This window comes from Ranitomeya variabilis, chromosome 4 (assembly GCF_051348905.1).
Source record: "Ranitomeya variabilis isolate aRanVar5 chromosome 4, aRanVar5.hap1, whole genome shotgun sequence".
In the NCBI taxonomy this organism is placed as follows: domain Eukaryota; kingdom Metazoa; phylum Chordata; class Amphibia; order Anura; family Dendrobatidae; genus Ranitomeya; species Ranitomeya variabilis.
The window spans coordinates 225,679,606-225,706,589 of NC_135235.1; the positions used below are offsets into that span (position 1 = coordinate 225,679,606).

At 43.3% G+C, this 26,984-nt stretch overlaps 1 protein-coding gene across 2 annotated transcripts in view; it reads left to right on the forward strand.

Annotated features, from left to right (window-relative positions):
• The window catches only part of LOC143768704 (B-cell receptor CD22-like), a 44,639-nt gene extending 28,266 nt beyond the window's left edge, over positions 1–16,373 (forward strand). For both annotated transcript variants that reach the window (XM_077257357.1, XM_077257356.1), the window contains 5 exons: positions 12,313–12,403; positions 13,296–13,350; positions 13,518–13,597; positions 14,754–14,808; positions 15,816–16,373. In XM_077257357.1, coding sequence (XP_077113472.1) covers positions 12,313–12,403; positions 13,296–13,350; positions 13,518–13,597; positions 14,754–14,808; positions 15,816–15,941 — 407 coding nt within the window. In that variant the 3' untranslated portion in view covers positions 15,942–16,373. The remainder of the gene's footprint in view (positions 1–12,312; positions 12,404–13,295; positions 13,351–13,517; positions 13,598–14,753; positions 14,809–15,815) is intronic.
• Positions 16,374–26,984: the final 10,611 nt, after the last annotated feature.

Sequence of the window (26,984 nt, forward strand, 5' to 3'; positions counted from 1 at the left end):
TTTAATTTATTGATGTGATTGACAACACTGATTAAGACATGTGATACATCTACTACGAAAAGTATGGGCTTGATTTCTTCTGTTGTATATAGAATCGGACATACTGTAAATAAGCTTCGAGAACACTTTGTGATTGTGGAGATAATGTTGTGAAGCTACAATATTTCTATCCTCACATGCTCAAATGGGATTCTTAATTTTTGTAAAAAAAATATATTAGGTGACCTTTCCATCTGAAGACCTATGCAAAGCCAATTATATGGGAAGCACATTGGCTTGGTTGGTTGCTTAAGGGTTCATACTCACATGCGAGAAACTTGGATGAGTCTCGCATGTCAATACCCGGCACTGCACCTAACACTCAGGAGTGAAGCATGCGGCTGCATGTATTGTTATGCAGCCACACGCTCTGGTCCGAGTGCCGGGTATTGACGAGCGAGACTTATCCGAATTTCTCGCATGTGAGAATGAGCCCTAACACTAATACTCCACAGTGGAAGACTCTGCAGCACTGGAGTCCTTGTGTCAAATTACAATTTCTATATTCTCCTCACATTTTCCTGATTTTTCTCTAGCCAAAGAACTTACTAATTGAAAATGTATATTGTTTTGGCACGATAGTACATGACAATATCATCTGTAAATCACTGCTGAATATGTTGGTTATGTCGGGTTCCTGGTAGAAATGAGCGGAGATCCATGGAGGATCAAGTTTGAGTTGAATTTCTAGATATTTGTGGTTTGAGATTCAATTCATGATTCACACCATTTCCCACTCTACTGAAGCATTCACCTCTTCTCTCTTCCTCTCTCTTTCTCTCTGTTCTTCTCTCTCTTTCTCTCTTTCTCAGGTGCGCTCCAATTTATTTGGATCTAAATGTAATTTTTGGTGAAAATGTATCCTGCGAATTGGAATTCCAGGCAATTCGCTCATCACTAGCCCTGTATAAGCAAAATAAATAAATTCATGCTAACCTGACCCAACCATTAAGTAACTAATATTAGTAGAAATTATAAAACCGAATTTCAGGTGAACATTAATTCAAAAAGACCTGTAAATATTTAAAGGGAATTTATCAGCAGTTTTTTGTAATCTGAGGGCAGCATGATCTTGTCTTTCACGCAGTCTCCAGAGTGAGCAGACATGCCTATCTGCTCTCTGCAAGATGGAGGAGACAGAGGAGATAACACGGCACCATGCTACTGGCAGCCCATTGCAGCAGCAGCTACTCTTTTGTTTCTTTTGTTTCTGTATGTTGTCTGTCCTTTGGGACTTTCTACTGGCTTTGGTACCTTTATGGACTCCTAATTTGTAACCATAGATTGATGGATGGTTTTTACACTGTGGATCGCACTGTTCCTGTATGACAGACCATGGTGGGAAGGCGGAAAACACTCACCCATACAACCAACTGCAGCTGGACACGTAGCGCTGGATCAGCACCCAGATCAGCCACTACTACATACATCCCCCTACAGGTACATGCAACTCCTAAATGGATACCAGAGATACGACGCACCCAAGGACATGAATCTAATGCAACCACTACCAGCTATAGTTCCACAATACACACAGCTTCTACCTTGTTGGTTACTGATGCAGCCATCCATGTACAGAGGAGAACACGGGAAACAGTCGGTTACGGCACGGACTGGAGCGAAGGACAGAGACACTGATCTGCTGGTTGCCCCTAAGTCTGTCACTAAACATGTTGTGTATTCAAGGGATTGAGATCTTGAGCTGAGCAGGATGACGGCTACTCCAGCTGTGGCCATACCACTTGTTCCCCGTGAGGTGTGGAGACCTTTCAGAGGCTGCAGAGCAGGAAAAATGGTGAAGTCCAGGAGAAGAAGGTTTAAAACAGTAGTCCCATCCATTATCATAGGTAATGTATGCTCCCTGGGAAATAAGACGGGTGAACTGCTAGCCCTGTGTTAAACCCAGACGGAGATCAAGGAATGCAGTCTCATGGGCTCTACAGAAACCTGGTTACATGAGGAGGTCCCTGATTCAAGTGTCTCGAATCTCTCGATTCCAGGGTTTCATATGGTTCGGGCTGATAGAGACAAAGCTAAGTGTGGTAAGAAGAAGGGTGGTTGGTGTGAAACTATACATTAATAATAGATGGTGCAATCAGCGGCACGGAACTGTGAAGGAAAGTCATTGCTGTCAAAACATTAAACTCTTAGCAGTTGGCCTCAGGCCCTACTATCTACCTAGGGAATTGTCCATTTGCATTACAGTAGTCATGTATATACACTGTGTGCAGAATTAATAGGCAAGTTGTATTTTAAAGAATTATTTTTATTATTGATCAACAACTATGTTCTCAATCAACCCAAAAGACTCAGAAATTTCAAAGCTTAATATTTTTGGAAGTTGGAGTGGGATTTTTTTAAAATTGGCTATCTTAGGAGGATATCTGTTGGTGCAGGTAACTATTACTGTGCAGAATTATTAGGCAACTTAATAAAAACCACATATATTCCCATCTCACTTGTTTATTTTCACCAGGTAAACCAATATAACTGCACAAAATTTAAAAGTAAATATTTCTGACATGCAAAAACAACCCCCCCCAAAAAAAGTACAAATACTGTACAAATATAGCCACCTTTCTTTATGATGACACTCAGCAGCCTCCATCCATAGATTCTGTCAGTTGCTTGATCTGTTTACGACCAACATTGCGTGCAGCAGCCACCACAGCCTCCCAGACACTGTTCTGAGAGGTGTACTGTTTTCCCTCCCTGTAGATCTCACATTTTATGAGGGACCACAGTGTCCCTATGGGGTTCAGATCAGGTGAACAAGGGGGCCATGACATTATTTTTTCTTCTTTGAGACCTTTACTGGCCAGCCATGCTGTGGAGTAGTTGGAGGCTTGTGATGAAACATTGTCCTGCATGAAAATCATGTTTTTCTTGAACGATACCGACTTCTTCCTGTACCACTGCTTGAAGAAGTTGTCTTCCAGAAACTGGCAGTAGGTCTGGGAGTTGAGCTTCACTCCATCCTCAACCCGAAAAGGTCACACAAGTTCATCTTTGATGATACCAGCCCATACCAGCACCCTACCTCCACCTTGCTGGCATCAGAGTTGGAGTGAAGCTCTCTGCCCTTTACTGATCCCGCCTCTGGCCCATCAAGAGTCCCTCTCATTTCATCAGTCCATAAAATCTTTGAAAAGTCAGTCTTAAGATATTTCTTGGCCCAATCTTGATGTTTTATCTTATGTTTCTTGTTCAAAGGTGGTGGTTTTTCAGCCTTCCTTACCTTGGCCATGTCCCTGAGTATCGCACACCTTGTGCTTTTTGTTACTCCAGTAATGTTGCACCTCTGAAATATGGCAAAACTGGTGGAAAATGGCATCTTGGCAGCTTCACTCTTGATTTTCCTCAATTCATGGGCAGTTATTTTGCGCCTTTTTTTGCCCAACACGCTTCTTGCGACCATGTCGGGTATTTGCCATGAAACGCTTTATTGTTTGGTGATCATGCTTCAAAAGTTTGGCAATTTCAAGACTGCTGCATCCCTCTGCAAGACATCTCACAATTGTGGACTTTTCAAAGCCTGTCAAATATCTCTTTTGACCCATTTTGCCAAAGGAAAGGAAGTTGCCTAATAATTAAGCACACCTTATATAGGGTTTTGATGTCATTAGACAACACCCCTCCTCATTACAGAGATGCACATCACCTGATTTCCTTAATTGGTAGTTGGCTCTCAAGCCTAAACAGCTTGGAGTAGGACAACATGTATAAAAATATCATGTAATCAAAATACAACTTGCCAAATAATTCTGCACACAGTGTAATTCCATCCGCAAACCAAGAGGCAACTGAAGTAGTATTATCAGGGGAGTTGTCTCGCCTTCAAACAAAGCACCCAAACTCGTTAACTGTAATCTCTGGGGACTTTAACAGAGGTATGATCTCAAAGGCTCTTCCAAAGTTCTAAAGTTCTATCAATATGTAAAATGTGCCACAAGGGAGAACAGTATACTGGATCTCCTCTATGAAAATGTTAAAGATGCCTATTCATCTTATTGTCTCCATCATACCAACCTGTTGTTAGCAAACAACCAGCGACAATAAAACTAATCAGGAAGTGGACTGTTGTGAATTTCGTTCTCGGGCTCCCTCCTGTGGTCATGAGTGGTACTGTGTGAGTTCTGTTCTTGGGCTCCCTCTGGTGGCCTTAAGCGATACGGCTGGTCTGTAGCTGGGATCCAGCTGTCTCGTTTTCTGCTAGTCGGGCTGCCTATTTAACTCCACCTGGACCTTTACTTGTTGCCTGCTGTCGTTGTATTCAGTACTGGTTCTGATCTCTCTGGGATTTCCCTTGTGACCTGTCTCCTCCTGGAGAAGCTAAGTCTTGCTAGTTCATGTTTGCTCATTGTTCTCTTAAAAATGTTTCTCAGTATATGATGAGTTCAGTCCAGCTTGCTTATATGTGATTTTCTCGCTTGCTGGAAGCTCTGGGGTGCAGAGTTGCGCCCCTCACATCGTGAGTCGGTGTGGGGGTTTTTTGTATTCTCTGCGTGGATAATTTTGATAGTATTTAATACTGACCGCACAGATTCCTTGCTATCTTCTGACTATATAGTGTTAGCGGGCCTCATTTGCTAAAACCTGTTTTCATTTCTACGTTTGCGTTTTCCCCTTAACTCACCGTTATTATTTGTGGAGGGCTGTCTAAACTTTGGGGTAATTTCTCTGAGGCAAGTGAGGCTTTGTTTCTCTCTAGGGGTAGCTAGTTTCTCAGGCTGTGAAGAGGCGTCTCGGTTTTTAGGAACGCTCCACGGCTGCCTATAGTGTGTGTCGATAGGATCAGGGTAGCGGTCAGTAAAGTTCCCACATCCCCAGAGCTTGTCCTTAAAATCTGGTTTATTTATCAGGTCAGTTTTGTGATCCTAACCACCAGGATCATAACAGTACAGCAGGCCAGTAAAGTGTTAATGCATCGCAAAAGAGGAATAAGAGAGGTCCTGAGTTAATTTTTTTTTTTTCCTCTGCAGTGTGTCTAGCCTCTCTCCTCCCCTTAATCTCTGGTTGGTTCAGAATTCAGCTGCAGATATGGACATTCAGTCTGTCCTCTGGTGTGGATCATCTCACTGCAAGGGTACAAAGCATTCAGGATTATGTAGTTCACAGTCCTATGTCAGAGCCTAAGATACCAATTCCTGAGTTGTTCTCTGGAGATAGATCTAGGTTTTTGAACTTCAAAAATAATTGCAAATTATTCCTTTCTCTGAGACCTCGTTCCTCTGGTGACTCTGTTCAGCAAGTTAAAATTATTATTTCTTTGTTACGTGGTGACCCTCAAGATTGGGCATTCTCCCTGACGCCAGGAGATCCTGCATTGCTAAATGTGGATGCGTTTTTTTCTGGCGCTTGGATTGCTTTATGAGGAACCTAATCTAGTAGACCAGGCAGAAAAGGTTTTGCTGGCTCTCTCTCAGGGTCAGGATGAAGCAGAGGTTTACTGTCAGAAGTTTAGGAAATGGTCTGTGCTCACTCAATGGAATGAGTGTGCCCTGGCAGCGATTTTCAGAAAGGGTCTTTCTGAAGCCATTAAGGATGTTATGGTGGGGTTCTCCACGCCTGCGGGTCTGAATGAGTCAATGTCTTTGGCCATTCAGATTGATCGGCGTTTGCGGGAGCGCAAACCTGTGCACCATCTGACGGTATTTTCTGAGCAGAAGCCTGAGTCTAGGCAATGTGACAGGATTCTGACCAGAATTGAATGGCAAAATCACAGACGTCAGAATGGGTTGTGCTTTTCCTGTGGTGATTCTGCTCATGTTATCTCAGATTGTTCTAAGCGCACAAATAGGTTCGCTAAGTCTGTCACCATTGGTACTGTACAGCCTAAATTCATTTTGTCTGTTACTTTGATTTGCTCCCTGTCATCCTACTCAGTTATGGCTTTTGTGGATTTGGGTGCTGCCCTGAATTTGATGGATTTGTCATTTGTCAGGCGCTGTGGTTTTGTCTTGGAGCCTTTGCAATTTCCTATTCCACTAAAGGGAATTGATGCTACACCATTGGCCAAGAATAAGCCTCAGTACTGGACTCAAGTGACCATGTGCATGACTCCTGCACATCAGGAGGTGATTTGTTTTCTTGTGTTACATAATTTGCATGACGTTGTCGTGTTGGGTCTGCCATGGCTGCAGGTTCATAATCCAGTCCTGGATTGGAAAGCAATGTCTGTGTCAAGTTGAGGTTGCCAGGGGATTCATGGCAATGCTCCTTTGGTGTCAATTGCTTCTTCTACTCCTTCTGAAGTCCCTGAATTTTTGTCGGACTACCAGGATGTATTTGATGAGCCCAAATCCAGTGCCCTACCTCCTCATAGGGATTGTGATTGTGCTAAAAATTTGATTCCTGGTAGTAAGTTCCCTAAGGGACGACTTTTTAATTTATCTGTACCAGAACATGCCGCTATGCGGAGTTATATAAAGGAGTCTTTGGAGAAAGGGCATATTCGCCCGTCCTCGTCCCCTTTGGGGGCGGGGTTCTTTTTTGTGGCCAAGAAGGATAGTTCTCTGAGACCCTGTATAGATTATCGCCTTCTAAATAAAATCACGGTCAAATTTCTGTATCCTTTGCCATTGCTGTCTGATCTGTTTGCTCGGATTAGGGGGGCTAGTTGGTTCACCAAGATAGATCTTCGAGGAGCTTATAATCTTGTGTGTATAAAGCAGGGCAATGAATGGAAAACAGCATTTAATACCCCCGAAGGCCATTTTGAGTACTTGGTGATGCCTTTTGGGCTTTCTAATGCTCCTTCCGTGTTTCAGTCTTTCATGCACGACATCTTCCGAGAGTATCTGGATAGATTTATGATTGTGTACCTGGATGATATTTTGGTCTTTTCTGATGATTGGGAATCTCATGTGAAGCAGGTCAGGATGGTATTTCAGGTCCTGCGTGCCAATGCCTTGTTTGTGAAGGGCTCTAAATGTCTCTTCGGAGTCCAGAAGGTTTCCTTTTTGGGCTTTATTTTTTCTCCTTCTACTATTGAGATGGATCCAGTCAAGGTCCAGGCTATTTATGACTGGACTCAACCTACATCGGTGAAGAGTCTTCAGAAGTTCTTGGGCTTTGCTAATTTTTACCGTCGCTTCATCACTAATTTTTCTAGTGTGGTTAAGCCTTTGACGGATTTGACCGAGAAGGGTTCTGATGTTACGAATTGGTCTCCTGCGGCCGTGGAGGCCTTTCAGGAGCTGAAACGTCGGTTTTCTTTGGCTCCTGTCTTGCGTCAGCCGGATGTCTCTCTTCCTTTCCAGGTCGAGGTTGATGCTTCTGAGATTGGAGCAGGGGCTGTCTTGTCGCAGAGAAGCTCTGATGGCTCTATGATAAGGCCATGTGCTTTCTTTTCAAGAAAGTTTTCGCCTGCCGAGTGGAATTATGATGTTGGTAATCGGGAGTTGTTGGCAATGAAGTGGGCATTTGAGAAGTGGCGACATTGGCTTGAGGGAGCCAAACATCGTGTGGTGGTCTTGACGGATCACAAGAATTTGACTTATCTCGAGTCTGCCAAACGGTTAAATCCTAGACAGGCTCGATGGTCGCTGTTTTTCTCCCGTTTCGATTTCGTGGTTTCATACCTTCCGGGTTCGAAGAACGTGAAGGCTGATGCCCTTTCTAGGAGTTTTGTGCCTGACTCTCCGGGAGTTTCTGAACCGGCTGGTATCCTCAGAGAGGGGGTGATTTTGTCTGCCATCTCCCCTGATTTGCGACGGGTGCTGCAGGAATTTCAGGCCAATAGACCTGACCGTTGTCCACCGGAGAGACTGTTTGTCCCGGATAGATGGACCAGTAGAGTTATTTCCGAGGTTCATTCTTCGGTGTTGGCGGGTCATCCTGGGATTTTTGGTACCAGGGATTTGGTGGCTAGGTCCTTTTGGTGGCCTTCCTTGTCACGGGATGTGCGTTCCTTTGTGCAGTCCTGTGGGATTTGTGCTCGGGCCAAGCCTTGCTGTTCTCGTGCCAGTGGATTGCTTTTGCCCTTGCCTGTCCCGAAGAGGCCCTGGACGCATATTTCCATGGATTTTATTTCGGATCTTCCAGTCTCTCAGAGGATGTCTGTTATCTGGGTGGTTTGTGATTGTTTTTCTAAAATGGTCCATTTGGTGCCCTTGCCTAAGCTGCCTTCCTCCTCCGATTTGGTTCCGCTGTTTTTTCAGAATGTGGTTCGTTTGCATGGTATTCCGGAGAACATTGTGTCTGACAGAGGATCCCAGTTTGTGTCCAGATTTTGGCGGTCCTTTTGTGCTAAGATGGGCATTGATTTGTCTTTTTTGTCGGCCTTCCATCCTCAGACAAATGGCCAAACCGAACGAACTAATCAGACCTTGGAAACTTATCTGAGATGTTTTGTTTCTGCTGATCAGGATGATTGGGTGACTTTTTTGCCATTGGCTGAGTTCGCCCTCAATAATCAGGCTAGTTCTGCTACTTTGGTTGCATCTTTTTTTTGTAATTCTGGTTTTCATCCTCGTTTTTCCTCAGGTCAGGTTAAGCCTTCGGACTGTCCTGGGGTGGATTCTGTGGTGGATAGGTTGCAGCAGATTTGGAACCACGTAGTGGACAATTTGACGTTGTCACAGGAGAAGACTCAGCGCTTTGCTAACCGCCGTCGCTGTGTGGGTCCCCAACTTCGTGTGGGGGATTTGGTGTGGTTGTCTTCTCGTTATGTTCCTATGAAGGTTTCCTCTCCTAAGTTCAAGCCTCATTTCATCGGTCCTTATAAGATTTTAGAAATCCTCAACCCTGTGTCATTTTGTTTGGACCTCCCAGCATCGTTTGCCATTCATAATGTGTTCCATAGGTCATTGTTGCGGAGGTATGTGGTGCCTGTGGTTCCTTCTGTTGATCCTCCTGCTCCGGTGTTGGTCGAGGGAGAATTGGAGTATGTGGTGGAGAAGATCTTGGATTCTCGTATTTCGAGACGGAAGCTTCAGTACTCCCTCTGGTTGCCTTAAGCGATACAGCTGGTCTGTAGCTGGGATCCAGCTGTCTCGTTTTCTGCTAGTCTGGCTGCCTATTTAACTCCACCTAGACCTTTACTTGTTGCCTGCTGTCGTTGTATTCAGTACTGGTTCTGATCTCTCTGGGATTTCCCTTGTGACCTGTCTCCTCCTGGAGAAGCTAAGTCTTGCTAGTTCATGTTTGCTCATTGTTCTCTTGAAAATGTTTCTCAGTATATGATGAGTTCAGTCCAGCTTGCTTATATGTGATTTTCTCGCTTGCTGGAAGCTCTGGGGTGCAGAGTTGCGCCCCTCACATCGTGAGTCGGTGTGGGGTTTTTTTGTATTCTGTACGTGGATAATTTTGATAGCATTTAATACTGACCGCACAGATTCCTTGCTATCTTCTGACTATATAGTGTTAGCGGGCCTCATTTGCTAAAACCTGTTTTCATCTCTACGTTTGTGTTTTCCCCTTAACTCACCGTTATTATTTGTGGGGGGCTGTCTAAACTTTGGGGTAATTTCTCTGAGGCAAGTGAGGCTTTGTTTCTCTCTAGGGGTAGCTAGTTTCTCAGGCTGTGAAGAGGCGTCTAGGTTTTTAGGAACGCTCCACGGCTGCCTATAGTGTGTGTCGATAGGATCAGGGTTGCGGTCAGTAAAGTTCCCACATCCCCAGAGCTTGTCCTTAAAATCTGGTTTATTTATCAGGTCAGTTTTGTGATCCTAACCACCAGGATCATAACAGTGGACTCCAGCAGCGGAGGAGGCTCTACAAGACTGCTTTGACCTCACAGACTGGGAGGTGATATGAGACAGGGGAGAGCATGATGATGTAAATGATATTGTCGGGCGAGTAACTGATTATATAAATTTTTGTACTGACACTGTTGTACCAGCTAAAAAGATTCAATGTTATGCAAATAACAAGCCTTGGATTACAAAAGAATTGAAACACTTACTAAACAAGAAAAAAGAAAGGCATTTACAATGAAGCATACAAAGAAACTGAAATTAACACAAAGGGATTTAAAGGGGAAAATTAAGAATGCCGCGAGGCGTTCCGAATTAAATTAGAAAATAAATTGTCACTCAACACATCCATGAAGGTGGGGTCTGGCATGAAACAGCTAACTGGGTTTAAGGCAAAGCTGGAGCGTGGGGAAGTGGATCTGCCCTTGGCTAATTAAATGAAAGAGTTTTTCAACAGATTCACCAACACAAGCACAGCATCATCAGGAATAGGGGATGTAGCTGGAAAGCGATCGGCAGCATTGACATTCGGGGTAAACTGCCTGCTTTCACTGTCTCCCAAAGCAAGGTGACAAAGAGTTTAGACTTGTTATTGGCAAAGCAGCTGGGCCTGATGGCCTCAGTTCACGTGTCCTCAGAGCGTGTGCACACCAACTGTGTACTGTCTTCCAGCACCTGTTTAACTGGAGCCTTCAATCACAGGGTGTACCAGAATTGTGGAAGACCATCTGCCTGGTGCCCCGTTCTAAGACCACTTTTCCAACTTCCCTACAAGATTATTGTCCAGTGACCTTAACATCACATGCTATGAAGTCCTTGGAGAGAATAATACTCGCCTACTTGTGTCCGAGGGTGAGGGCTTTTACTGACCCCCTGCAGTTTGCGTACCAGCAGAGATTGGGGGTGGATGATGCTGTAGTGTCTCTGCTACATCCATTACATTCATTCTTGGACAATGATAGATCTGTAGTTTGCGCCATGTTCTTTGTCTTCTAAAGTGCTTTCAATACCTTACACCTGCCCTTACTATGTAATAAGTTGACTGATATGGTGGTAGATGAGGGTTTGGTGAACTGGATAAACGACTACCAGGCCGCAGATTGTAATGATGGAGGAGGTGGTATCTGGCAGTGTAGGGAGCAGTGTTGGAGCCCCTCAGGGTACAGTGCTGTTGCCCTTCCTCTTCACATTGTATACAGCTGACTTTCAGTATAAATCAGATTTTTGTCACTTCCAAAAATTCTCAGATGACTCAGTGATTGTAGGGGGCATTGTGGGGGCCGGGGGAGGAGGAATATAGAAGGGTGGTTTCCGACTTTGTGGATTGGTGCCAGACTAACTGTATAGAACTACATGTAAAGAAAACCAAGGAGTTGGTGGTAAGTTATAGAAAGAAAAAGGAGCATTACTTACCGATCAGTATTGCTGGCCAGGAGGTTGAGATTGTTGAAAGCTACAAATATTTGGTGGTTCACCTTGACAGTAAACTCTATTGGAGGTGTCATACAGAAAAGGTTTACAAAAAGGGAATGAGCAAACTATACTTTCTTCGGAAGCTCAGGTCATTCAATTCGTAAAATGCTTGAAATGTTTTACCAGTCCGTTGTGCAAGCGCCATTTTTTTTTGCTATCATATGCTGGGGCAATAGTGTGCGAGTTTCTGACACTAATAAGCTCAACAAACTTATCAAGAAGGCAAGCGCGGCTGTTGGCCTCCATCTGGACTCTTTTGAGGAGGCATTGGAGGATAGGACTCAGAAGAAGTGTAGGGCTATAAAGATCAATAATACACACCTGCTATACGAGCTGTTCTTGAAGCAGAAGAGCACATTCAGCAGCTGTCTAATCCTATTAAGGTGCAAGAAGGAGAAATTCTGGATATCGTTTGTACCTACTGATATGGGGATGTATAATAATTTCCTAAGGGTGGTAGACAACAATGACTGATTGCAGGTGTACTAATGTCAATCAGCAGTGACTTATATACCTGAACTACCTACATTTATTTGTTATGTAATGTTGGTATACTTGTGCAAGATTTGTGTCCTAATATTTTATGTATTGCTGTTTGTATTGCTGCTGTAATACTGTAATTTCCCCTCGGGATCAATAAAGTATCATATTGTATCGTATTGTATTGTATCGTATGATGCAGGGACTGAGACACTGATTTCAGCGATGTGTCACTTATTAAGCTGTGTGCTGTTGTTTCAATGCCACGGGTGACTTATCAGCAGGACAGATTATCACTTCCTGGACTGGTGCTCACATGAGTCCTGTTCCAACTCCGCCTCCAGTACTGATTAGCAGCTCCCTGTCAATAGGCAATGTTCATAGACAGCCTGGTGTGGGCAGGGTTAGCTTTTGAGCTCTGCCACATGCTACATTTAAAAATTCTGATTGTGTCACAACTGCTGCACCCATTAAACTAAGTGACACCTCACTGGAAGCAGTATTTGTCCCTACATTACGGTAAGGTAGTAAAAACCTAGCAACAGATTCCCTTTAATTTGCATAATTCAAATTATTTAAATTCCCTAATTAAAGCCATTTTGACTTTTCTGCTTCCTTACAGATAAGATTTTGTATTCACCTGTGATTTGGGGTTCAGTTGCCGGAGCTTTGTTTTTACTTTTGTTTATTGTGTTCCTCTGCCTTTGCCTAAGGTAAGAAAAAAAAGTAATAAGAAGAACTAAATTGCTATTGCTGAAATCACAAATCAACGTATATTTTTAAGTCTCGTCTGTATCTTCATGGGAATGCCACATTATTGTAAAAAATGTATTTTGAATACAAAATGTACATAAACCGTATTTGCTTTGTTTTGTGGTTAACAGAACAGCCCACCAATAAATGGCTTCCTACTACAGAGTTTTTCGTTGACCTCATAACATTAGCGAGTCTAAAACTTTCTTGCATTACAAATGTTGTGCCATTTACTACGCAGCATACTGTAGATGCGTTTCCCAATGTCCTTCAAGTTGTTTACGATGAGGACAAATCATGAACAAATCAATTATTTATTGTTCAACTTGTAGGTGAAATTACCTGTGGGAATAGTTAATGTCATGGACAATATTGAGTTCTGGAAAACAAGTGTTTTTTTTTAAATTATAATTATATTATTTCAGGTGGATATTTAATCTGAATCACGTTATTCATGTTTGGTTTGTTAAAATTGATGATTTGACCAAAAAGTTTGAAAGTTAGCCTGAAAAAGTCTTTATGAATCTATATGTGATCTGTGGCCTATACTTGGGTTCAGATTCATACTCACATATTTGAGATGTTAAGCCCTCAAACATCGATTTTGTGAGTGACTTTGCTACCCCCAAAATTGCCATTATCAGTCATTTAAAATATCTAGTTCAAGGCCAATGTAAAAGGATTTACGTACCGTATCTATGTGTGTTGTCCATAAAATTCTCCATTTAGAATGATGGACAGAACTGTTTTATGTTCACTTTTCAAAACACACATTTAATATTTTTACTTCTTACAGATGGTTTCTTCATTTTTGAATACATTTACAGTGTTACTTTTTATTATTTTCAATAGACGAAAGAAGAAGTCCTCTTCAATTCATGAAACATTGACCAAGATTTCCAATGAGGTGAGTGCTTCTGAATGGTCAACATTGATCTTCCTCCTTCGCTTTTCATTTTCTCCATATGTCATTGTGAATTACGTAATTGTCTTTATGTTTCCATTGTTATATATTTCTATGCCCTTCATTCAGGAAATTAAAAAAATAGTAATTATGGCAATGTTTTCTCGTAGAACGATATGGCTAAGGATGACAATCATCACGGAAATATCCAGAGTAGTCACAATGGTCTACCACCTCCTGCGAGATCAGAGTGAGTTTATCTTTGAATCTTAGTTGGAGTTTGCTCCCATTTCCTTGAGTAGGATTGGCTGAAATACAAGATGCAGCGTCAACGTCACACAACTTCTCTGACTAACTTCATACAACATACATCTTATGATCTGTTGTGGACCAAGCAGTAGGATCATCACATATCATATATGGAAGAGATATCCAAGCAATATGCCATCAATTTCTAATATTAAAGACTACAAACATTTTAAGGACACACCCCTCCCTCTGCTCCTCCTCCTCTTCCTCCCTCTACTCCTCCTCCCTTCAAAGTTTTTAACCTTTTTCTATATTGCAATAATCATATTATACAGCACTGTTTACTTATAATTGCTCATTTTGCTTTTCTGCCCAGTTAATTATTTTCTTTTCACTGCTCTACATAGAAACAGCAACTTTCTTTTCCCTGCATTAATCATTCCGTCTTCAACTCCTGACCCAGCTGCTCCTTCCTCCCCCTGCCAGGGACGTTTGCAGTGACTCATGACTCATGCAGGGAAAATAGACTTCCTGTTTCTACATAACCCTTAGAAGGATGCAGCAAATCATTTTTTAATCACGTGATGTCATAGACCCAATGGAAAAGAGTAGAATTAACTGGGTAAAAAGGTAAAATTAGCAATTGTAAGTACACAGTGCTATATAAAATAATGATTGCAATATATTAAGAACATATTTTTTATGGAAGGAGGAAGAGTGTTTCTTTAAATACATGGACTAAGTTTCTTACTACTGTACCTCCAACACAAAGTAATGTAGACGTTTTTCTTGTATAACAAAAGAAAAAAGGAATGTAGTCAGCTTACCGGTCTTAAACGAAATCCCCAGACCTGCCAACGCCCAGCACGGTTCGGGGTGAGCGCCCACAGCAAATGAAGACAAAAAGAGAAATGATCCAGCTGGAGGTGGAGGCAGTTCAGACTTTGTGAGACTTTATTAGACAACTAAAGCGATAAATAGTTCTTCAACAAGAAAAATCTTTACATAGCAAACACCTGGTACACCAGTGAGGAGGATCAACGTGTTTCAACTATGAAGTCTTACTCATGATCTTGTATAACCCAAACCCTCACATGAGGGTTGTTAAGGGAAAATTGTATTGAATAATCTTTCTCTTTGGATTCTGTTTATTTTAGGCCTTCATTTGATATAAGCTTTGCAGGAAACCAAGTAATTTACAGCAACAGTGAAGTAAGTAGTTTTTCTGTTCATGACAAAAATTTACTTAAAACTGTTCCCCAAGCCATCTCTCGGCACTCCTAAGAATGATGCCACCATGGAAATAATGTGATACTCTTCTGATGACTCATTTCTCCAGAAGTATCTACAGTATAGTATTACCTAGCTCCATTCTATTGAGTGGGTGACCATAGAAAACTATATACAGTTGTGATTAGTCTGCCAGAAATGAATGGGTGACCATTAAATATATGATTTGTCTGTTGGAGTGGGAACCACCCCATCTAGTAATTCTCTACTTTGTTTGAAAGAGGGAGAGTTTATGATTTAGAACATCCCTCCATGGCATAAAAATTACCTAACAGGACATATATAAATAAGTTTTCATGATGAGTGAGATGGCTAGGGAGCAAAGAAAGTGCAGTTGGGTGTTATCCAGATTAACGTGGTGATCAGAGGTGGCTCCCCTCACGTGAGTCGGTGCGTGAAGAAATTAAAAGCAAAGTCACAAAAGGAGAAATTTAAAGTTCCCCAAAATTTCAAGAATTAACACAACAAAAAAGAAAACAGTAATTACTTGCCCAGGTATCAGAACTAATGCATTAGGACACATCAAACCCATATAAAAAAGATGGTGGCAGCACAGGTGCAAAATACTGATGAGACATCCACTCACAACCTAGCAGCTCATGATTACATGACCCTTCTCTGTCTACCGATATCATTGGAGCCACAGAACCAAAACTTGAGGCAAATATTCCACTAGAACCACTAGCTAACTTTTTGTTACTATCTTTATGGAGCAAAATGGCTACACATGACATCGTCAAACTGGTTTAATAAGGTGATTAATCAAGCCGATACAACTCAACATTTGAGTCGGAGTTTATCACTCAGCAGGGACTATAATTTCAGCTGTTTTTCATTTCCCTGTGTAGTAAGTAGGTCTACATATGGATTATTGACAGCTAACAAAATGTTATATTACAAATTTTATTTGTTGTGTTCTTATGTTCTAGATGACACAGCCATCAACTGAAGTTGAATATTCAGTAATTTCCCATAGACAGCCCAACCAAGCAGGCCAAAACTCGTCAAGAGCCAGACATGACGATGATGTGGAATATGCAACTTTGAAAAAGTAAAGAGTTTTGTTTGTTAGAGGAACAAATTTGGGATCTCTCTCCAATGGCCAGAGAGAAGAGAAGTTATAAAAAACTGTATTTTTGTCCTTGAAGGATCCAGGAAAACCGTGCATTAATAGACTGCAAACTGATTCCAATGAGAAGTTTGCGTGCTTCTTTTCCCCCGTGATTCTTCTGCAGAAATATTGCACTATCAGCTTATTTTTTGATTGACTCTTGTATCAAGAAGAAGAGTTTGATATATTGCCATCCTTCTATTGCTAAAATCTTCCATGTTCTGGAACTCAGCATCAGCTGTTTTTAGAAAAAGAGATGGAGGAGGATAAGTTCCTTCCCTGATGGGATCTAATCATCAAAATCAGTACATCAGATGTGCCATTAATAGTGATGAGCGAATATGCTTGTTACTCGAGATTTCCCGAGCACGCTCGGGTGTCCTTCGAGTATTTTTTAGTGCTCGGAGATTTAGTTTTCATCGCTACAGCTGGATGATTTACATCTGTTAGCCAGCTTGATTACATGTGAGGATTCCCTAGCAACCAGGCAACCCCTACATGCACTTATGCTGACTAACAGATGTAAATCATTCAGCTGCGGCGATGAAAACTTGTCTCCGAGCACTAAGAAATACTCGGAGGACACCCGAGCCTGCTTGGGAAATCTCGAGTAACGAGTATATTCGCTCATCACTAGCCATTAACTATTAGAGTGCAAATAAGTCATGTTCTGAATTGGATCTATGTGTCTGTAGTCTGTAAATATTGTTCTATCTAATAGATTGACTAGGGAACATATTTCAGAAACCTCTAAAATTGTTTTTGGGAAAGCCAACAGTTTGGGAAATATGATTGTCACCAACATTAAAGGAGATAAAATCATCAAAGTGATAAAAAAAAAATCACAGACACCAACAATAGATATAACCGAGTCTTTTAAAATTCAAATTCACCAAGTTTAATTAATTTTTCCCAAAAATCAGTTAGCAACAAATTGACTTGACAAAAATTGTAATAACTTAAAGCAACTAATTTCCCTGAAAAGACATGTGTATCACTTTGAGGTCCCTGTGGACTGTGTCCAATCCTTGTCAAGCACTTTAATACAAGCAAAGCCTTAGTTAAGCCAAAATGACTTCAGCAAAAAAATAGACGGTATTCTGGGTTCTCAAATTTTACATAAATTTTCATAAAATAGAAAAACAGTCCAAAAATCAGACTGTTCTTTGCAGAACAATGTGGAATATTTGGCACATTACTTGTTTCCAACATAGCAGGATAATGTTACCTCTGACAGTGACACCGGCTGTCTAAGGTATCATCATCTTGTGATGACGGAGACAAGTGATGCGCCATATATTCCACAACACCTTCCATCTCCTCCCCAATTAAATGTTTGGCAGAGGCAATGGAGGTCAATTGGTACCTGCACTTGACAGTTCTACTGCCTAGACAGCTGGTGGGAATGGTGTTGGTGCTTCTGCTGCTTTTTGCACCTCCTACATCCTTGAATATGATGTTTTTCTTTTCTTTTACACTACCACAAACATTTCCACTTTTTCTTTTACCATACATTTTATACAACCCAGTAATGAAGCTTTTACAATCTTTGCAACCTTTATTATATAGAACTTGACAAAAAAGAACGTTAAAGTAAATACTAGGTAGGTAAATACATGTACAGCAAGCAGAATATGACGGCATGCTACAGTATAGGTCTGGCATGTAGGGTTGTCAAATTGGACTTGTATAACAGGTGCAAACATAAACATGCTAAATAAAATGTATACATTTATCTTTCAAGAAAGTTTAACCTTTTTTCCAATACATAATGCGATAAGAATTTATAGGCAGGTACATGACGAAAAAGCCCGCAACTGAAACAGAGCACTGCATTGCTGTGACATGAACACAAAAAAAATTGTTAGTGACACACACACTTTTTTTAGTGATGCTCACAATTCAATGCCTTGATTTTGGAAATGTTGCAAGGTATTATGGGAAAGTCCAAAATGTTACGCTTGAGGTTATGTTAGCCATCTGTTACTGATGAAATCGTCTGCATTATATAAAGAGATGGAAGGCTTTACTTTTGACAATTTGTGCAAATAAAATTGCTAATTTTTATTTATTGAGACATGTGAACTTCATAAAACTAAACTTTAATTTCATTGACATCGAATCGATTTGCTTGTCTCTACCAACAACCATTCTCACATGACAAAAAATAACATAAGAGCAGATGATAATCATTTTGTATTTCTGCCTTTCTGGTTGTTTTTACTCAGATTTTTGAAGAAATTTAACTATTTCACAAACCACACAGACATCTATTCTGATGTAGTTAGGCAGGTTATTGTGTAGGAGCAGATAATGAACAGAAGCATAAGGTGAAACCAACACTTATATTAGACTGATGATAACTTAGATGTAAGACTATTCAGGAGCACACGGGAGTGGGAGGGAAGGGATCTCCAGCACTGAGGAGAAGCAGGGTGCAGCTAGGAAAAGCAGTTTTACCATTGAAAGTATAATGCACAGAAGGATAAGGGGAAATCAACACTTAGATTAGACTGATGATAACTTAGATGTAAAGGTACCTACACACTAAACGATATCGCTAGCGATCCGTGACGTTGCATCTTCCTGGATAGCGATATCGTTGAGTTTGACAGGCAGCAGCGATCAGGATCCTGCTGTGATATCGCTGGTCGTTTAGGAAAGTTCAGAACTTTATTTGGTCATCAGATCGCCGTGTATTGTTGTGTTTGACAGCAAATGCAATGATACCAGCGATGTTTCACAATGGTAACCAGGGTAAATATCGGGTTACTAAGCGCAGGGCCACGCTTAGTAACCCGATATTTACCCTGGTTACCATTGTAAAAGTAAAAAAAACAAACAGTACATACTCACCTTCTGCTGTCCGTCAGGTCCCTCGCCGTCTGCTTCCTGCACTGACTGAGTGCCGGCCGTAAAGTGAAAGCACAGCACAGCGGTGACGTCACCGCTCTGCTGTTAGGGCCGGCACTCACAGTCAGTGCAGGAAGTGGACGCCGGGGGGGACGCGAAGGTGAGTATGTAGTGTTTGTTTTTTTTACATTTTTACACTGGTAACCAGGGTAAACATCGGGTTACTAAGTGCGGCCCTGTGCTTAGCAACCCGATGTTTACCCTGGTTACCCGGGGACCTCAGCATCGTTGGTTGCTGGAGAGCGGTCTGTGTGACAGCTCTCCAATGACCAAACAGTGACGCTGCAGCGATCGGCATCGTTGTCTGTATCGCTGCAGCGTCGCTTAGTGTGAAGCTACCTTAAGACTAGTCAGGAGCACACGGGAGAGGGAGGGAAGGGATCTGCAGCACTAAGGAGAAGCAGGGTGCAGCAAGGGAGAGTAGATTTAAAAGGGAGAGTATAATGCACAGAAGGATAAGGTGAAATCAACACTTAGGTTAGTCTGATGATAACTTAGTTGTAAGACTAGTCAGGAGCACACGAGAGAGGGGGAAGGGATCTGCAGCACTTTGGCGAAGCAGGGTGCAGCTAGGGAAAGTAGATTAACCAGTGAAAGTATAATGCACAGAAGGATAAGGTAAAATCAACACTTAGGTTAGACTGATGATAACTTAGATGTATGACTAGTCAGGAGCACACAGGAGAGGTAGGGAAGGGATCTGCAGCACTGAGGAGAAGCAGGGTCAAGCTAGGGAAAGTAGTTTTACCAGTGAAAGTATAGGATTGCTCACTCATCTATTAGAAATTGGATACAGAAAGTAGTAGATTATGGTGAACTTATTATGTACATTAAAGGGGTTGACCAGTATTGTGGTAAAAGTGTGCAGTCTGTTTATGTAACTGCAGACTTCTGAATCCTTATAGCGCACATACCGATGTTGCAGTTGCTGAGAATGGACATTCCCATGTATGCAAGCATGCCATTTGCATACATGTGGTCACATACTGACTTGATAAGCTCCTATCTCTCATTTTGCTTGTTTTGAGGGAGGCTGGGCACATCTAAATCGACATGTGACCCCCCACCCTTGGCAGCAACATTGGAGAATCCTGACAACGTGTAGTGTGCAGTTCGTTAAGATTCCGAATTCTGCAAAAGTTACATAGAGTGACTGCAAACATTTACTGTACTTTGTCAAAAATATTGCAACGGTGGGAATAACCATTTACATTATTAAAGTAAAGAGACAATTCTTTGGTCGCCTCATCTGTGAAAGCACATTAGCTTTTCTGTTAACGGAAAAATCAATAATGGAATGCTTTGCAAAATAGGATATTGCAAGTTTCAGGAAATAAGGTAATTTGCTTCCTCAAATGTCAGATGCAGGCGACTGGGTTGTGTCTCATGCTACTCACGGGACTTGGTATGTAATTAATTGTTCATTAATTTTAATTATGGGAGAATCAACTGAATATTAGCTACCAGATCTATAAAAAGTGTTAGATCTGGAACATTTGTTATATCTGTAATTTCGCACCTCTGATATAGTGTAATTCCCAGAGTCCATACACTATGTGCTCCTTGTTACATACATTCTTTGCATGTGACATTGTGCTGAATGTGTCTATATTGTCTAAGGGGGAATAATTTGTCTTTAGTTGTCACTACTGAATTAAAATTGTCTTATTTGAGTCTGAACCCCTTCTTGACATGGCTATTTTTCACTTTTTGTTTTCATTGCTTTTTTCATTCTTTCGTCCACATAACCATTTGAGGGCTAGCTTTTTGCTGAAAAAGTTGTACTTTTGAATGACACCATTCATTTCATATTTCATCATGTGATGCACTGTAAAGTGGAAAAAAACAAATACAAAAATTGCAAAAAAAAAAAGGACAATTCCTTAATTTTTTATGTTTTTTTTACTTATTTACCATGTTCATTATATGGTAAAACTGACCTGGCAATATGATTCACCAGATCATTTACACAGATACCAAACATGTATAGCTTTTTGAATTTTTTTTTAACATAAATTGCCAAAAAATGCTAAAAAATTAGCCATTTTCCGAGATCCATAACATTTTCAATTTTCAGTATATGGGGCTATATGAAGCTTTATTTTTTGCCCTTAGTTGACATTTTTACTGATATAACCTTGGGGTAGATATGATGTGTTGATCGCATCATATTACTTTTTATTGCAATGTTGCTAATGCCAAATCTATTGTTTTGATTTTTTTTCTCGTTAAGCTGTTTACCAATCAGATTAATTTATTTTATGTTTTGATGGATCAGACTTTTATGAATGCAGTGATACCAAATATGTGTATTTTTAAATTGTTTATTTTTAAAAAGGGGAATGATTTAAACTTTAAAAAAAAAAATTCTGCATTTCTAAAAACACTTTTTTTCAAATATTAATGTATTTATTAATCCCCTTAGGGGACTTTAACGTGAGATCTTCTGATCGCTTGTACCATACATAGCAGTGTATCAACACAGCTATTTATGGAAAAATCACAGTCTCCTTATGAACAGTAGCTAAACACTGACTTTCACAGGAGGATCATCATGACAAACACAAAGGTCTTTAGCAGACCCCCAGGTTGTCATTGCAGCCCATCACTGTCTCTGCATGTTAAATGCCGCTGTCAAAGATTGACAGCAGAATTTAACATGTTAACAGCCACAGGTGATCTCACACCATCCACAGCTGTTAGAGGCAGATGATGATTGAATAATTGTCATGATGTGACAGGACCCAACTGAGGGTCGGTCAGCAGATGGCGCAACACACACAATGGGGTGGTAATGGAAAGAGGAAGGCCCTACTGATAGGGAAATGGGGGATGGTCATCGCCTGAGCTCAAACCTGAGCCTGTCCCTGCACTCCCCTAACACCCTAAGTGGGTCCATCCCCCCACCACCATCAGGAGTGTCCTCCGAGTATGTTGGCATGCTCGGAGATTTAGTTTTCTTCGCCTCAACTGCATGACTCGTGACTTCTGCATGACTTGTGACTTCTAGACAGGCTGAATACATGTGGGGATTGCCTGTTTGTTAGAAAATTCCCACGTGTATTCAGCCTGTCTAGCAGACGCAAATCATGCAGTTGAGGCGACGAAAACTAAATCTCCAAGCACGCTGTTAGGGCTGGCGGAATGCACCGAGTAAATATAGAGATGTTATTTGGTGCGTTCGCAGCCCGGGGTCCACCGTGCAGGAAAAGAACCTGCTGCTGGCAAACGGCGCACTATATGGCGGTAGAAGCGATCTCTGTTGCTTCACAGAGTCGCTACAAAGAAAGAGCTGTGTCCTGTTAAACTCCACAGGAATACACAGTAACTGCTGAGCGGAAAGCAGCTTGTGGTCACGCAGTCAAGGAAGCAAATATACAATCTCCTCACCGGAGGAGCTGGTATTCTAGGTGGCTTATTTCAGTTGGGGCCCTGAAACCATACACACAATCTCCTCACCGGAGGAGCCGGTATTCTAGTGGCTTATTTCAGCCGGGTCCCTGAACACAATCACACATGACCACACTGGCACAAAGTACATAACTTAGAACAATACTAGCGCATGGCCGTGTGGCCATGCGAGCCTTAAATAGTTTCAGCATGTACAGGACCTTCCTAGAAGGACCAATGAAAGGCTGCCACAGAGCGTGAGCACCTACAGGACCTTCCTGAAGGACCAATGGCCTAAGCTGCAGTATCTGATCATGTGACCCTCGATCTCCACTGGGAGATCTTACTCTGGGCATGCTCAGAATGAGAAAAGCAGGACTTAGTCCCAGAAGCGTCTGGCTCGCCGCAGCCCAGCACTGACTTCAATGGCAGAAGCAGGGAAAGCAGCAGTAACTCTTTGTACAGAGTCAGAGTGAGCGAGACGCTGGGACCGACGTCTCCGCTGAGCAGGCTCCACTGTGGCAGGAGAAGAATGGGAGACCGCACCGGAGATGGCCCGAGACTTCCCCTGTGCAGAGGCGGGAACTCGACCCCCAACATTATCCCCCTTCCTAGGGCCCCCCTCCCTGGACCTCGCTACGCTCGAAGGCAGCAATGAGCTGCGGAGCCCGAATGTGCTCAGTAGGCTCCCAGGACCTGTCCTCAGGACCATAACCCTTCCAGTCCACCAATACCACCTTGCACCCCAAAATAGCGTTCACCTCGTAATCGTCTATAGACGAACCCGATGTCCCGGCAGATGACTCAGAAAACCGAGACATGTATACGGGTTTCAAGAGGGACACATAAAAGGTGTCGTTGATACCCAGGTGTGGTGGAAGGGCTAAACGGTAGACCACAGGGTTAACCCGTTCGAGGACCTTGAAAGGGCCCAAGTAGAGAGGTGCAAACTTAGTGGACTCAACTCGCAGCCTGATATTACGGGCGGAGAGCCACACTACATCGCCAGGAGCAAAGGTTGGAGCGGGGCACCGATGTGCATCGGCGGAGGACCTCATTGTCTCCTTGGAGGCCCCCACAGCCCAGTCTGCCACCCTGGAGTCAGCGGAAGACACGGGCATAGGCACAAGTACCCGCAGATGCTGACCATAGTTAAGGAGGAATGGGGTTTGTCCAGTGGAGTCGGCTACGGCGTTGTTCAGTGCAAACTCCGCCAACGGTAGCAGGGAAGCCCAGTCATCCTGCCTGGCTGAGACAAAATGTCACAGATATGTGACCAAGGTCTGGTTGGCCCTCTCTACCAACCCATTCATCTCGGGATGATATGTGGAAGAGAGATTCAACTCAATGCAGAGAAGACGACAAAGCTCTCTCCAGAACCGAGACGCAAACTGGGGACCCCGGTCACTGACAATTTTGTCCAGCATACCGTGTAGGCGGAAGAAGTTTTCTATGAACAACGCTGCCAAGGCCCGTGCAGAAGGTAGCCGTGGAAGCGGCACCAAATGCACCATTTTAGAAAAATGATCGGTGATAACCCAAATGATGGTACAGCCACGAGACTTGGGCAAACCCACCACAAAGTCCATCCCGACCATCTCCCCGGACCTGTCTGCCACTGGCAAGGGATAGAGTAACCCAGCTGGCCATTGTCGAGGAGACTTATTTTTGGCGCAGGAGGCACACGCCCGAATATAATCTCTGACGTCACGGACCATATGTGGCCACCAGTACGTCCTCGCCAGCAGTTCAGATGTCCTCTTTGTCCCAAAGTGTCCACCCACTCTGGCGAATGAGCCCAAGAGAGAACCTCCGGTCGCAAATTAATGGGTACAAAAGTCTTGCCCAGAGGCACAAACTCTAGAGAAACTGGAGCTACGGTTCTCAAGCTCTCAGAAGGGACAATAAGCCGAGGCTCCCCTTCCTCCTCCTCAGATGACACTACGGAGTGAGAGAGGGCGTCAGCACGAATGTTCTTCTCCCCAGCGAGATAATGGAGGGTGAAGGGGAACCGGGAGAAGAACAATGACCATCTGGCCTGATGAGAATTTAGCCGCTGGGCTGTTTGTACATAAACCAAATTTTTGTGGTCCGTGAAGACCTGGAAAGGAAAGCGAGCCCCCTCCAAAAGATGTCTCCACTCCGAGAAGGCTAACTTCATTGCTAGCAACTCCCTGTCCCCGATGGAATAATTCCTCTCCGCTGGTGTGAAGGTCTTGGAGAAGAAGAAGCAAGGATGCTTCCGACCTTGAGCATCCTTTTGGAAGAGGACTGCTCCTGCACCAAGGGATGAGACATCCACCTCCATTATAAACGGCTTATCAACATCGGGATGATGTAGGATGGGAGCGCTAGCAAAATGAGACTTAATAGAAGAAAAAGCCTTGGAGACCTCTTCAGACCACAATTTGGGATTTGCTCCCTTCTTGGTGAGGGCTACCCAGGGAGGTACCAAAGTTAAGAAGTGGGGAATGAACTGACGATAGTAATTAATGAACCCCATAAAGTGCTGCACCGCTTTAAGAGAATGGGGTTCTTGCCAGTCCATCACAGCCTGAAGTTTGGCAGGATCAATAGCCAATCCCTGGGCAGAGATGACATAGCCCAGGAAAGGTAAAGACTCCGGCTCAAACATACACTTCTCCAACTTTGCATAGAGGGAGTTTGCCCGTAAGAGGTCGAAGACTGCCAATATCTCTCCGGTGGGAGTCGATATCTGGAGAGAAGATGAGAATATAATCCAGATTGACTATTACCGAGGTGGAAAGCATATCCCGGAAGATATCGTTGAAAAAGTCTTGGAAAATGGCTGGGGCATTACAGAGCTCGAAGGGCATCACCAGATACACATAGTGCCCATCCCTGGTATTAAACGCCGTCTTCCATTCGCCCCCCTCACAGATGCAAATCAGGTTATAAGCACCCCGCAGATCTAATTTGGTAAATACCCTTGCTCCCCGTAGCCTATCAAAGAGCTCAGAAATCAGGGGCAACGCGTATTTATTCTTAACGGTGATGGCGTTAAGACCCCTGTAATCTATGCAAGGACGTAATTCTCCATTCTTCTTCTGCACGAAGAAGAACCCCGCCCCTGCAGGTGACACTGACTTCCTAATGAACCCTCTTGCCAAATTCTCCTGGATGTATTGGGACTAGGGTTGAGCGACCTTTACTTTTATAGGATCGGGTCGGGTTTCACGAAATCCGACTTTTTCAAAAGTCGGGTCGAGTGAAATCGGCCGATCCTATAAAAAAGTCGGGGTCGGGGTCGGCCGAAACTCGAAACCCAATGCAGTGCATTGGGTTTCCAATGGTTCCCAGGGTCTGAAGGAGCGGAAACTCTCCTTCAGGCCCTGGGATCCATATTTAAGTGTAAAATAAAGAATTAAAATAAAAAATATCGCTATACTTACCCTCTGACGGGCCCTGGTACTAACCGGGAACCTTCCTTCCTTAGAATCAGCCTTCCAGGACCTTGCGGTGACGTTGCGGTGACGTCGCGGCTTGTGATTGGTTGCGCGGCCGCCCATGTGACCGCTCGCGCGACCAATCACAAGCCGCGACGTCACCGTGACGTCACCAAAGGTCCTGGAAGGGCTGATTCTTAGGAAGGAAGGCTGCCGGAAAGAAGCAGGGCGTGTCCGAGGGTGAGTATATTCCTAATAGGAATATACTCACCCTCAGCTTCGTTCCGGCAGCCTTCCTTCCTAAGAATCAGCCCTTCCAGGACCTTCGGTGACGTCACGGTGACATCGCGGCTTGTGATTGGTCGCGCGAGCGGTCACATGGGCGGCCGCGCGACCAATCACAAGCAGCGACGTCACCGCGATGTCACCGCAAGGTCCTGGAAGGCTGATTCTAAGGAAGGAAGGTTCCCGGTTAGTACCAGGGCCCGTCAGAGGGTAAGTATAGCGATATTTTTTATTTTAATTCTTTATTTTACACTTAAATCTGAATTCCGATACCAATTCCCGATATCTTAAACATATCGGGAATCGGTATCGGAATTCCGATTCCAGATTCAGAAGATCGCCGACTTCATGGCCGACCCCACACAGGGGTCGGGTCGGGTTTCATGAAACCCGACTTTGCCAAAAGTCGGTGACTTCTGAAAATTGCCGACCCGTTTCGCTCAACCCTAATTGGGACATAGCCTCCGTTTCCAGGAGAGAGAGGGGGTAGACCCGTTCCCGAGGAGGTTCTGCTCCAGGCAAGAGATCAATAGGACAGTCATAGGGATGGTGAGGCCGAAGGGTCTCCGCAGCCTTTTTGGAGAAGATGTCTGCATAAGACCAATAGCACTTGGGCAGGGAAGAGAGATCTGCGGGTATCTCAGTAGAGGAAGCCTGAACGCACTCCCCCACACATCTGCCCTTACATGAATCACTCCAACCCAATATCCTCCCAGACATCCACTCAATATGTGGGGAGTGGAAACGGAGCCAGGGTATTCCCAGCAGAATCTTGTCCATTTCGTCGGGAAGAACAAGAAGGGAAATAATCTCCTGGTGGGAAGGGGACATAGATAACGTGAAAGGGACAGTCTGGTGTGTGATTTGTGAGGGAAGTGTCGACCCATTTACTACTCTAACAGTCACCCGTTTGGCGAGCATCACCAAAGGTATTGCATGGCGCAGAGCAAAAGCAGAGGACATGAAATTCCCCTCTGCTCCAGAGTCCACAC